Source organism: Leptonychotes weddellii, chromosome 11 (assembly GCF_054177405.1).
Source record: "Leptonychotes weddellii isolate Sample4059 chromosome 11, ASM5417740v2, whole genome shotgun sequence".
Classification (NCBI taxonomy): domain Eukaryota; kingdom Metazoa; phylum Chordata; class Mammalia; order Carnivora; family Phocidae; genus Leptonychotes; species Leptonychotes weddellii.
Genome location: NC_138379.1, coordinates 7,183,938 through 7,197,578, shown reverse-complemented (window position 1 = coordinate 7,197,578; position 13,641 = coordinate 7,183,938). Strand labels below are relative to the sequence as shown.

Below are 13,641 nucleotides of genomic sequence, written 5' to 3'. Positions count from 1 at the left end.
GGGTGGAAGAGGCTGCTGGTGGGGTGCTGTCCAGCCCCCTCGCCCCTCGCGCTCCCCTCCTGCTTACACTTACATTTTGCCTCCTTCCAGTCGGTGGAGGTGCTCAGGTCCACCTTCGCCGCCATGGCCAGGGGGGCCCAGGTGCGCACCCCGGCGCTCCTCTCCGCCCCACCGCCGCCGCCCCCCAAGCCCCAACTCCCGCTGGGGTCCGCGCGCCGGGGCTGTCCGCGCTCAGGGACGCCGGGGGAGCCGCACGCACTGCTGCGGGTTCGCGTGGCACCCGCCGAGGGGCCGGCCCAGGGGCGCGGGACGCAGAGCAGCTGCCCCGCCGCGCGCAGCTGTGCCAGGCGGCCGGACACTTGGCTCCTCAGAGACATGAGCGGGCGGCGCGGGGCGGTTCCCCGCCCACTTGGACTCTATTTACGGGGCTGGGAGTCTGTCCTTGATCCGCTCGGGACCGAGCGGTGTGTGCTAGCGGCGACCGGCTCCGAGCTGGCGGGCCGCGCGGCCAGAAACCCCGAGCGCGCCGCTGGGCACCCTGGAACTTGTAGTCCCGGCCGCCGGACGGGCCCCCGCACTCGTATACACACGTGCGCGCCCCGCCCGGACTCCGCCCGTTCCGGGCGCCGGGTGGGAGGCTCCCGCTTCTCGGAGAGTCGCGCGGCTGCCTGGCGCCCCCTCAGGGCTCGCCGCCAACTTCCCGGTCTGTGGAGCCGCCCTCCCCGCGGCGCGGCCCCGGACCGCCTCTGCCCTGCGTCCGTGGCGCTCGGCGCTCCATACCGAACTCGGAGAGGCGGGCGCGGCGCCACCCCGCAACCCCATCCCGCAACCCCATCCTGGCCCCAGGAGCCGTGGTCCCTCCCGGCCGGCCGTCCCCGGGGAGGTGACAAGCAGCGCGAACGGGTACGTCCGGTTCGGCGACTTTCCCCAGGCAGCTGAGCCCGGGGGGCAGACGGGGACGCGACTGAAAGGAAGGGTGCAAACCGTGGAATGTGAAGGCAGAAAATTTGAGTTCCAAGAGGCGTTCTCGGGTGGAACAATTGGCATGTTTTTTTTCTTTATTTTTTTCTAATTTTTTTTACTAAGACTATGAAGGTAGATTTTTAAATATGAGCTTATGTTTTTCTACACTATTAATATTATTTGAGAAATATAATAGTTGGGTGCCTGGATGGCTCAGATGGTTGGGCGTCTGCCTTCAGCTCAGGTCGTGATCTCAGGGTCCTGGGATCCAGTCCCGCATTGGGCTCCCTGCTTCTCCCTCTCCCTCTACTGTTCCCCCTGCTTGTGCTCTCTCGCTCTCTCTGTCAAATGGATGAATAAAATCTTTAAAAAAAAAAAAAAGAAATATAATAGTAGATATTTTTATAAAGAGGAGGAGCCAGGGTCCCAGAGAAGGTTCCAGTACCAGCTTGCCACCCTGGGGTACGCAGTCCACTTGAGACTCACTTCTTGAGCTGTAAATTAAGAATAAGACAGGGACACCTGGGTGGCTCAGTCAGTTAAGCGTCTGCCTTCCACTCGGGTCATGATCTCAGGGTCCTGGGATGGAGCCCCCGCATCAGGCTCCCTACTCAGGGAGGCTGCTTCTCCCTCTGCGGCTCCCCATGCTTGTGCTCGCTCCCTCTCTCCCGCTGTTTCTCTCTCAAATAAATAATAAATAAAGATCTTTAAAAAAAATAAAAAGACAGGGCTCAGGTCTGGCTGGTTGCAGAGGTGCCCTGTGTTCCAGGCCTCTCTGGTGCTGGGTGTGGCAATAACCCAGGGCGGGCTGTGGGGCGGATCACACAGTGAGCCATGTGGATGCAGGGGCACCACCGGGATGTCCAAGAGAGAACCAGCACAGACCTGCCCGCAGGGAGGAGGGCAGTGATCAGCCTGGGATGAGGGTGGAGAGGTGTGATCAGAAGCCAAGGGCCAGGAAGGAAGGGTCAAAGGTCCCCAACATTCCAGGACCACCAGTAAGGACCGTACCCTTTCCCCAAAAAGGTCAGCAAGATGAGTTCAGGATGTGGTAGTCAGGTCCCCAGGATGGAGGTCACCTCACCGCTTGCCACTTCTATAACTCTGCCTTGCCAATTGCATCCAGGATAGCAGCCATTTACAGGGCACTGGGTACCAGCTGGCACTGAACTAAGCACCTGCTTGCATTTGCTGTACCTTCATTAGCTTGTGATGAGCTCCCGATGACCAGGTGAGGCAGCGGGAACGGCTAGAGGTCAACAACACAGCCTGTGAGGGTCAGAGCCCAGGCTTGGGCCTGGTTGTTTGGTTCTTATCGGTGGTCGGGAAAGCAATTGCACAGATGTCACTGATTCAGGAAAGGAAGCATGTGGATGACCCTGCGTGTGTTCTCTCACTACTGTAACAAGTTACTGCAAATTGGTGGCTTCCACTACACAAATGTATCATCTTGAAGTTCTGTAGGACAGAAGTCTGACGGGGGTCTCTCGGGGCTAAAATCAAGGAGTCAGCAAGACTTTGTTCCCTACTGGAGGCCCTTTCTGGTCTTTTCCAGCTTCTGGAGATGCCCACACTCCTTGGTTTGTGGCACCCTTCTTCCATCTTCAAAGCCAGCAATGCTGCATCTCCCCAACCAATTCTTCCATAGTGGCCCTTGCCTCTGACTCTCCTCCACTTCCCTGCCATTTTCAAGGACCCTGGTGATTATGCTGGCCCCACCAGGATAATCCGTGACCACCTCCCTATTTAAAGTCTACTAATGTGTGGCATTAACTCCATCTGCAACCTTGATTCCTCTTCACCATGTAATGTAACATATTCGCAGGGACGAAGATGTGGGCATCTTTGGGGGGCCATTATTCTGCCTACTATACCCCTACTGGTAAGGTCTGGGGAGGAGGATACAGGGAGAGACAGGGGCCCCAGCCATAGAAAGTCTTGGTGCCCAATTGGGAGGCTGCCTTTCTGCACAGAGCATGAAATCCACATCCCCCAGAGCCAGGCCTTTGAAGCACCCTTGCACACTCTGGGCATCTGTACCAGTCCTTCTGATTCTTTTGCTGGGATTCAGCTCTGTTCTCACCTGGGCCCCACACTCAGGTGGATATGGGCACGGAAGCAGGGCTCTGACTGAGCTAGGCAGGACCTCCTCACAGAGATCGAGCTGGATCTTTTGAAAAAGGTAAAATGTTGCCAGGTTCCAAAGGTGTGTATGTGGGTCAGAGACATTCCAGGCAGAGGAATGCCCAGGAGCAGAGGCATGGCAGCCTACGGAATGCCGAATCTTCCAGCAGGGGCTACGCCATCATTGGAGACTGTCAGCTGAGGATTTCTAATGTTATAGAGGGGCTCTCGTGCAGAGAAAAGCTACCTGCTGCTGCTTGTGTTTAAAGGAATACTGTATTTATTAAACTTATAAATTAAAGAAAGAACTAGTTTTTCTTAAACATCTAAGTGCAACTTGCAAATCTAGTTTTCTATTTATAAATCTAATTTTGTATAAAAATAAGAACAATTACTTTCACTTATTCTTTGATGAATATTTAATTAACTCAGAGATTCAACAGATTAAATTCTAAAAATGAATCCCAATTACAAACTTAGGTAATTAAATTCCCTAATAGATTTTAAACTACATGTTACAGGGATGAGATAGCTGGTCTTCTTAAACACCTCAAACTCAACATCTAACAGGCATTTTTTTTTTTCCTTTTTCTTTACAAACAGGGAGGGGGTGGGGTGAGGACACTCTTGCCCCCCACCTTACTCTGTCCTCCCCAGCCAAGCATATTTTTTTCTAATCAGCTAAGCAGTTTTTAAAAGATTTTATTTATTGGGGTGCCTGGGTGGCTCAGTCTTTAAGCATCTGCCTTCAGCTCAGGTCATGATCCCAGGGTCCTGGGATCAAGCCCCGCATCGGGCTCCCTGCTCAGCGGAGAGCCTGCTTCTCCCTCTCCCACTCCCCCTGCTTGTGTTCCCTCTCTCGCTGTGTCTCTCTCTGTCAAATTTTATTTATTTGACAGAGAGCACAAGCAAGGGGAGCAACAGGCAGGGGGAGAATCAGGCTCAGTGGGGAGCCCGATGCGAGACTTGATCTGGGGACCCTGGGATCATGACCTGAGCCTAAGGCAGATGTTTAACCAACTGAGCCACCCAGGTGCCCCAGCTAAGTAGTTCTTCTATACTAATAGATTACACTTATAAATATGGTCAATCAAGTCTCTTAAATGTTCAAATGCTGTTTATAAACTTAGATCATTTTGCACTGTCTCCGTTGTCTATTGCTGCATAATAAACTACTGAAAACTTACTGGCTTGAAATAATAACCAAGGCATGGAGTCCGCGGTTTGGTCTGGGATAAGCTGGTAGGTTCATCTTCTTCTGGTCTTGCCTGGGTCACTCCTGTGGCTGCAGGCATCTGACCACCTAACTGGGGCTGGGGGCCTGGGATGGCCTCAGTCCTGTGACTGGCCGTTGGTGCTGGCTGTCAGCCAGACCCCTTGGTTCTGCTCCAGGGCACTCTTATCCTTCCATAGGCTAGACGGGGGCAGCATCATGGCATGCTGGTCTCAAGGACCTGCTCCAAGAGGGTGACCACAGAGGCTGCCCTGCCTCTTGAGGCCTGACTCCTAAGTCACCCTATATCACTTCCACCACATCCTGTCATTTCACGTGGGGTCACAAGGTCAGCCCAGATTCAAGGGCAGGAAGAAAGAGACTCGACCTCTTATCTATTTTTTGGGACGCCTGGGTGGCTCAGTCAGTTAAGCGTCTGCCTTCGGCTCAGGTCATGATCCCAGGGTTGTGGGATCGAGTCCTGCATCGGGCTCCCTGCTCGGCAGGAAGCCTGCTTTTCCCTCTGCCTGCCGCTCCCCCTGCTTGTGCTTGCTTGCTCTCTCTTTCTGACAAATAAATAAAAAAGATTTTATTTATTTTTTGACAGAGAGACAGCGAGAGAAGGAACACAAGCAGGGGGGGTGGGAGAGAGAGAAGCAGGCTTCCCGCCGAGCAGGGAGTCCAATGCAGGGCTCCATCTCAGGACCCCAGGATCATGACCTGAGCTGAAGGCAGACGCTTAACGACTGAGCCACCCAGGCACCACGAGACTTGACCTCTTAATGGGAAGAGCAGCTGAATCTCATTGCAAAGGCAGCCTACAGGGGTGGGAGGAATTATTAGAGCCATTTTATCTAATTAAATCCACAAATCAGGGCGCCTGGCTGGCTCAGTTGGAAGAGCATGCAACTCTTGATCTTGGGATTGTGAGTTTGAGCTCCACATTGGGTGTGATTACTATTAAAAAAAACAAAAACCCTCAGAAATCAAATAGGACACATTGACTTAAGTGTCTGAAAACCTTAAGCAAACACTCTGATATTAGCATGATTAACAAAAGTTATTCCTAAACTGGTACCAAGATTCTGGGTTTGTTTTGCTGGTTTCCACACCCTTCAGGGTTGCAAAACCACCAGAGGAGCAGATTCCTCATCACAGCGGGGCTGGAGGCACAGTGGATTTGGGACCACAGTACAGTGAGGGTTTCCTGTTCCTGGTCTGAGATTTTAAGAGCAGAGCAGGACACAGAAGAATTCTGCCAGGTCTAAAGGGAGCCCCAAGCCCATTCCTCTCTCCAGGAGTGAATTGCAGAGCCCAGTGCATCCCTGTTTCCTAAGAGTCCCCATTTTTACCAGGACACCTTCCTTCTCTTTATTGCTTTAACGCAGGTGGATGAGCCCCTTTGCCTCCCAGGTCCCCCTAACATCTTCACTATGTGATCGCAATTTTGAGCTTCCCTCCATCCAGGTTGTAATGCAGTCTTCATATTTTACTTTATCACCTGCGTGTATTCCATTTTACTGTCTGTGTCATTGGCCGATATTGTACAGTCATTATAATGGGAGGCGTGGAAGGGAAGAATGGATTACCACGAGGTACTAAGTGTCCGGCCGGCGCGGAACTGTAAATCACGGGCCTGGGCGGCAGAGGGCGCCCGTCCCCCGGATTCCTCTCGGGGCCGGCCTAAGGACCAAGTCCGTGATCCCCGGAGGGCTGCTGGGCCTCCCCAGGGGAAGGGCCCGGCCCGGCCCGGCCCGGTCCGGGCAGGCATTAGCTGCTCCTCCACGGACTTCGGAGAAGGCCTGGGAAGAAGGTGGATGCTCAGCGGACACTTAGCTTGAAGTATACAAAAACCTCGAATAGTAACGTTGATTGTAACAAGTTTTTAAGATTTATTTTTAAGCGATCTCTACACCCGCCATGGGGCTGGGACCCACAACCCCGAGATCAAGAGTCCTCCGCTCCACCAACTGAACCAGCCAGGTTACCTGATTGTGACAAATTTAAACAACGCAATGAAAAGAAAGGCCTGTTATGAGCTGAATTGTGTCCCCCACAGATTCATATGTGGAAGTCCTAACTCTCGGCTCCTCAGTATGTGACTGTATTGGGAGGCAGAGCCTTTGAACAGGTGATTGAGTAAAAAACGAGGCTGTTAGGGTAAGCCCTCACCCAATCTGAGTGGTGTCCTTGTAAGAAGGAAGTTGGACACACAGAGACACATAAAGACCTCGTGAGGACAGGGAGAAGGGGCCATCTGTAAGCTGAGGAGAGAGGCCCCAGGGGGATCCAGATCTGCCAACACCTTGATCTCGGACTTGCAGAACTGTGAGAAAATAAATCTCTGCTGTTTAAGCCACCAAATCTGTGGGATTTATGTATGGCAGCCCTAGCAAGCTAATGCAACACCCTCTCCCCAGCCCTAATTCACAGAGGTATGTATCAATTTTGGTAGCCAGCTGTGCATCCTTCTAGACTCTTCCCATGCATGTATAATCATATGTGCAGATATACACATACAATTTCTTTCTTTCTTTCTTTCTTTCACAAAAATAAGATTTGGCCATACACACTGTTCCACAACTAACTTTCTTTATTCCATAGTACATCATGGGCATGTTTCCCTGTCAGTATCTATCCAAGCCTTCTTTTTTAAATAATTTAATTTAATTTAATTTCAATTCAATTAATTAACAGATAATGTGTTATTGGTTTCAGAGGTAGAGTTCAGTGATTCATCAGTTGCATTTAACACCCAGTGCTCATCACATCATGTGCCCTCCTTAATGCCCATCACCCAGTTTCCCCATCCCCTCACCCCCTTCCCCTCCAGCAACCCTCAGTTTGTTTCTTAGAGTTAAGAGTCTCATGGTTTGTCTCTCTCCTCTGATTTCGTCTTATTTTATTGTTCCCTCTCTTCCCCTATGATCCTCCATTTTGTTTCTTAAATTCCACATATGAGTGAAACCATATGATACTGTCTTTCTCTGACTGACTTACTTTGCTTAGCATAATACCCTCTAGTTCCATTCACATTGTTGCAAATGGCAAGATTTCTATTTTTTTTTTTTTAAAGATTTTATTTATTTATCTGACAGATAGAGAGACAGCGAGAGAGGAAACACAAGCAGGAGGAGTGGGAGAGGGAGAAGCAGGCCTCCCGCCGAGCAGGGAGCCCGATGCGGGGCTCGATCCCATGACCCTGGGATCATGACCTGAGCCGAAGGCAGACGCTTAACGACTGAGCCACCCAGGCGCCCCAAGATTTCAATTTTTTGATGGCTGAGTAATATTCCATTGTGTGTGTGTGTGTACATCTTTATCCAATCATCTGTCGATGAGTACATGGGCTCTTTCCATAGTTTGGCTATTGTGGACATTGCTGCTATAAACATCGGGGTGCAGGTGCCCCTTCAGATGACTACATTTGTATCCTTTGGGTAAATACCTAGTAGTGCAATTGCTGCGTCATAGGGTAGCTCTATTTTTAACTTTTTAAGAAATCTCCATACTGTTTTCCAGAGTCCGTGCCTTCTTTTTAATGTTCACAAATATTCCATTCTATGGAGGCAGCATTCATGGTTTCCTTTCCTTTCTTTTCTTTTTGGCTTAAACAGCAGAAATTGATTTTCTCACAGTTGTTGAGGCTGAGTCCAAGATTAAGGTGCCGGCATGCTCAGGTAGAGTGAGGGCACTTTACCTGCCTTATAGATGGCTGCCTTCTTACCTGGCTTGGGGCCTTCTCTTTCCATGGCAGAGAGAGAGAGAAAACAAGCTCTTTGGTGTTTCGTGGCATAAGGGTACTAATCCCATCACAAGGGCCCACCCTCATGGCTTCACCTAAACCCGAGCTGCCTTCCGAAGTCTCCACCTCCGGTACCATCACACTGAGGGTTGAGAGCTTCAGCATAGGAATTTGGGGCACACAGTTCAGTCTAGAGCAAGAGGAGCGTCTTGTTTCCCAGCATCCATCATCCTCCATGGATGCACATGGTTGCCATTCCTTTTGCTGTGACAAACATCCTTGTGTCACCAGGCTGGGGTTACCTGTGGGGATAAATTCCCAAGAACGGAATTGCTTTTTGCATTTTTAACCGATGTCGCTAAGTGTACCTTCCCACCAACAGGATTTGTGAGGGCCCGTTTCCCCCACAATCACCGTCTCCACCACTTGGTGGTTCTCAAGAAACAGGTGGTGGAAAAGAGAGTGAGGTGGTGACATTTAGTTCTCAGGGGAACCAACCATTTGGCCCAGGGAAGGGTAAGCAGAATCGGGGGTGAAGAAGTGCAGGGGAAAGAAGGCCAGAGAGCCCCTCTGGGAGAGGCTGAGGCACCCACAGGGGGAGCAGAAGAGTGACAGGTTTCATTTGCTCATTCGCCACATGCTTACAAGCATGCGCAACGTCCCCGGCCCGGACTGCGCTCAGCAGTGAACAGAGCACAGGCCCTGCCCCTGTGGAAACTTCTGGTGTGGGAGACACATGGGGAAACAAGTCAGCGAGTACACGTCATTTCAGGCAGTGCCTAGAGCTGCAGAGAGAATGAATTCAAAGAGCATCACAGGGCTGGAGTGGCTAAAGCAGGGGGAGGCGGAGGGAAAGGGGGAGGCAGCACCCAGGGCCACGGGGGATTTGCATTCCAGACACTTCTGGAGGGTGTTGGTCAAGGTTGAGAGCCAGCTGAGTTTTAAAGGGTTCCTCTTGGCAGCCTTATAGATGATGGCACTTGGACGGGCAGTCAGGACAGAGCTGGAGAAAAGTGGATGGGACAAGCTCTGTACCAGCAGGATTTCTAGCCTCAGCAGGAATGAGGAAAGCGTGGAAACAGCCCTTGGGGGTGAGTCCTCTGGTTGTCTGTTGTCTGTTGGTTGTCTGTTCTTGTGTAACAAACTACCTTGTTTTGATGGCTGAAGACAACAGCCCTTTGATTAAATCTCATGATTTGTGGGTCAGGGCTCAGCCGGGCGATTCTTTTGTTCCATGTGGCCTTGACTAGGGTCACTCAGGGGTATTCAGCAGGAGATGAGGCTGGGCTGGAGGGCCCAAGATAGCTTCCCTCAACTTGGCCAGGATGGCTGAACAGCGGGGGGTCTCCACGTGGCTAGCTTGGGGTTCCTCAACCCATCAACCATGGCAGCCTTGGGGCAGTCAGGCTTCTGACACGGTAGCACAGGGCTCCAAGTGGGAGTGTCCCAAAAGACAGGCGGAGGAAGCTGCCAGTTTTCTAAGGCTTGGAAACTGGCCCAGTGTCACTTGCAGTGTATTCCATTGGCCAAAGTAATCCCAGAGGCCACCAAATTTAAGGGGAGGGGACATGGATCCCTTTCAATGGGGAGGGTGTCAGTGAACGTGCACTTATCTCTCATCTCCCAGAGTGCCCCTTGATGGCCTTTTCGTAGCATTGTGTGTCATAGGCTAGGCCATGATCAATTTTTTTAAAAGATTTTATTTATTTGAGAAAGAGAGAGCACAAGCAGGGGGAGCGGCAGGGGGAGAAGGAGAAGCAGGCTCCCCACTGAGCGAGGAGCCCGACACGGGGCTCAATCCCAGGACCCTGGGATCATGACCTGAGCAGAAGGCAGACGCTTAACCAACTGAGCCACCCAGGTACCCCCATGATCAATTTAAATCTGCCTGTCATGTAGCAGGTTTCACTCTCAAGCCTCAGCCAAGCTCAGTTGTGCAAGAAATACGATGTTTTACATTTCCTTAGGTCAGGGTTTCCCAGCCTCAGCTCATTTGGGGCCACGTAATTGCTGGGAGTTGTAGGGTATGTGTTATAGGATGTTCAGCAACATTCCCGGCCTCCAAGTTGGGACCATCGAAAATGTCTCCAGACACTGTCAAATGCCCTCTGGGGGCAAAATCAGCCAGGTTGAGAACCAGAACCTTGGGATCAACTCATTCTGACTCCAAGCCCCCATCCTACCCATCCGTGAGGAAATCTTACCCTGGTTACAACTAGGATTCTCATCCAGGTAGGATCTCAGATTCGGGGGAAGTGTGTGGTGCCCTAAACCCAAGGAAGAGTTCCAATCCACTACCATGGCTGTTGTCAATGTCCTTACTGGGCTCACCTCAGTGGTATCCTGAATACAAAGAAGCTCTCCTCCCACCCCCACCCCAACCCTGCACCTCTCATAGGGTATGGGCTATGGGCACAGCCTGGGAGTCTTCACACGCATCTTGCAAAGTTGTCCCCTCTGACTCTGGTCGCCTACCAACTCAAAGTTTCCCAGTCAAAGCTAGAAGATGGCTGGAGAGTCCGTGGGTCTGTGTCCAGCTGACAGAATTTGCTGGCAGACTGGACATGGTTGTGAAAGACAGGGGTGAAGGACATCTCCAAAGTTTTCAGCCTGAACCAGTCCACGAATAAAGAGGCCACTGATGGGAAGGAAGTCAAAGGAGGAACAATTTGGGGGGAGACTATCGGGAGCTCTGATCTGAACACATTGGGAAGTCCATTAGCCGTCCAAGTGGAGACATCAAGGAGACAGCTGGATGGGTAAGTCTGGAACTCGGGAGCAAGATTTGAGCGGAAGGTAAAAACGTGGGAGTCATCTGAGGTGGTATTTATAGCTACGAGACTGACTGAGATCACCCTGGGAGGGAGTGTGGATGGTGAGGTCCCAGGCTGAGCTCTGGGGCTCTCAAATGAATAATTATCAGATAATAATTACCATCATTTTATTTCCTGAAGCATCTGGCACAGTGCCTGGCTCTCCATACAAGTTCTCTGAATGGAACAGAACACTATGGCACTTTATTAACCCCCCCACTTTCCCTGCTAATCAGGATTTAGAGTCTACCTTAGCAGGATAGCAGGTAGTTAGAATCGCTCAGTTAAGTAGGAATGAAAATATTCCTTAGGAATTTTCCAGAACCCGGAATGGGAACTTTGCTATCACTTGCAGAAGGAAAATCAGGCTGTTTTAAAGTCCCACTCCAAAAGCGAAAGTTCTTACCAGCACAAAACTCCACATTCCACAGACCCCAGAGTTCTGGGCTGCCACCACTCCCTAATCCATGCTCCACATTCCCACCCTGAGTCTCCTGAGCTCCAGCTGTTTTCCTTTTTTCTCATATAGGGAGAACTTTAAAACCGGGGGTTTGTTCTCCCGAGAATTTGGTCACACACGTTTACTCCTTCAGTCTCTCATTCGCTCCAGGATCTGCAGCCTCAGATCGACTCTGAATACAGCCTCCGCCATCTTACTCCCCACCCTTGAGAGCAGAGGCACCAAAATAGCAGCATGAATCATTCGGGAACTGTCATGTAATGCAAGACCTGGGCACCTTCTGTGGCGGTGCCTCTGCTTGTGTTCCAGGATCTGGGGAAGGGGACACTGGCCGGCCGCCGTCACTGCCTTCCTGTCCCACTCCAGAGGGCTGAGTCTACGAAGAGATTTGAAAAGCCCAAGCTGGTGAAAAGTGTGAGTTGACATTTCTGAATGTCCAGGAGTGGCTTTACTGTGACCATGAGTAAGCTTAAGATTTAGGGGTCCCTGATTCACATCCCTTCTGAAGGTCCAAACCTTTTTTAATTTGTATTTTTCTTTCCTCAGAGGGGGCCTTCCAAATTTAATGTTTTGGGTCTGATGAGACTTGAGGATGGATGATTTTGTTCAACCCTCATAGTAACCTTGGGAAGTCACTGGCACTTCATCATCCCCATTTATAGGCAAGGACACTGGAGCATAGAAAAGCCTTTTTTGGGTTCCTTGAAAATTTCAAGCTTGTTTTAACCTCAGGGCCTTTGCACTTTCTGTTGTCCTGTCTGGAACCCTGTCCTTGGCTGGCTTGTTGTCACTCCAGGTCTAAGGGGCCTTCACTAACCACCCACCTCTTGGAGCTCCTTCCTTCCCTGCTTCCCTGCTTCCCCTCTATCCCTTACCTTTTGCCTTTTTTTTTTAAATAGCACTCATCACTATTTTCATTTCTGTATGTTTTTATCTAACAAATGCATATAGTGCTTTTTCTGTAGGTAGGCAGTGTTCTTTTTTTTTTTTTTTTAATTTATTTATTCGACAGAGAGAGAGACCGCAAGAGAGGGAACACAAGCAGGGGGAGTGGGAGAGGGAGAAGCAGGCTTCCTGCTGAACAGGGAGCCTGACATGGGGCTCGATCCCAGGACCTTGGGACCATGACCCGAGCTGAAGGCAGACGCTTAACGACTGAGCCACCCAGGCGCCCCGGTAGGCAGTGTTCTAAGCATTACAAATATCAAACAATTTAATCCTCACTACTCTGACATCAAAACTGTTTCACCCACGTTTTAAAATGGAAACAACGGAAACAGAGCGGTTGAGCAGGTTGCTTGAAGTCACACAGCTGATGAGTGTAACTACCGTCTATCTCTCCTACTAGAAGACAAGATCCACACGAGCAGAAGCTGCCTCTGTGAGCTGTCTTGTTCTCTGTTGAGTCCCTGCACCCAGAGTAGTGTGTCACATGTGGCAGGACTATATAAAAGATGTCAGTGACGATGAGACCAGGTTAGAGAGAGGGAGGAATGGGAAAGAAGCCTGGAGAGAAGCTGTGGGGAGATGGTGGAAGAGCTCCTCTGAGGGCCAGCAGTGGGACTGGCAAAAGTGTGGTGGTCTGGAGACGGTGCCAAGGAGAAATGAAAGGTCTTGTGGACAGGTTTAATTTAGCAGATGAGTAAGAGAGGCCAAAAGCCTGGGAATCACCTCCTTCCTTCCTGTTCTGAGTCCAATGTATCAACAGATCCTGTTGGCTCCTCCAAAAGTTGGAACCCAACTGTTCTCAGCCCTCCTCCGCTCCCACTCTGGCCCACAGCATTGTCATCACTCTCCTGGAACATGGCAAGTGTCCTGAAAGGTCACCCACACTGCAGCCAGAGGAGTCCTGATAAAACTACATCAGATCATGTCCCTTTTCTGTTCAAAACGTGCTGGCATGAACACACTGGCCTCTCGCGTCGAAGGACCTGGCCCCTGCTTCCTCTTGGCCCCACTCTCCCACGCCCTCCTTGCTCCCACCATCCTGGCCACCCCAGTGCAGGTCCCACCCCAGGATCTTTGCATGTGTTGTTTCCTCTGAGTGCAAGGTTCTTCCCCAGATTTTCCATTCATCTTCCTCCCTTACTTCTTCAGGTCTTTTCTCAAATCTTAGCTTCTCACTGAGGTTTGTCCATGCCAGCTTATTAAAAATGCAACACCATCCCCCTCACCCTTTCTCTGCTTCATTTTTCTCCACTGCACTTAGGCAGATATATCCTATAAACTTTTTTGGCGTGTCCCCATCACTAGAATGAGTGCCAAGTGATTTTTGTCAGGTTTTTTCACTGCATTTTCTCCAGAGCCCACAATCGCCTCTGAC

The 13,641-nt window shown here is 50.8% G+C and overlaps 1 protein-coding gene and 1 long non-coding RNA gene across 3 annotated transcripts in view; one reads left to right on the top strand and one right to left on the bottom strand.

Moving 5' to 3' along the window:
• Positions 1–517, bottom strand: part of MACROD1 (mono-ADP ribosylhydrolase 1) — a 194,813-nt gene extending 194,296 nt beyond the window's left edge. Inside the window, exon 1 of one of the 2 annotated variants that reach the window (XM_081797938.1) lies at positions 74–517. In XM_081797938.1, the coding sequence (XP_081654064.1) occupies positions 74–377 (304 nt within the window). In that variant the 5' untranslated portion in view covers positions 378–517. The remainder of the gene's footprint in view (positions 1–73) is intronic. The other variant, XM_081797939.1, reaches the window with a different exon arrangement.
• An 8,632-nt stretch (positions 518–9,149) lies between these two features.
• LOC145716107 (uncharacterized) lies at positions 9,150–13,491 on the top strand. Its single transcript, XR_014138505.1, has 2 exons — positions 9,150–10,804; positions 11,469–13,491. It is a non-coding gene; the product is annotated as an uncharacterized LOC145716107 (long non-coding RNA).
• Positions 13,492–13,641: the final 150 nt, after the last annotated feature.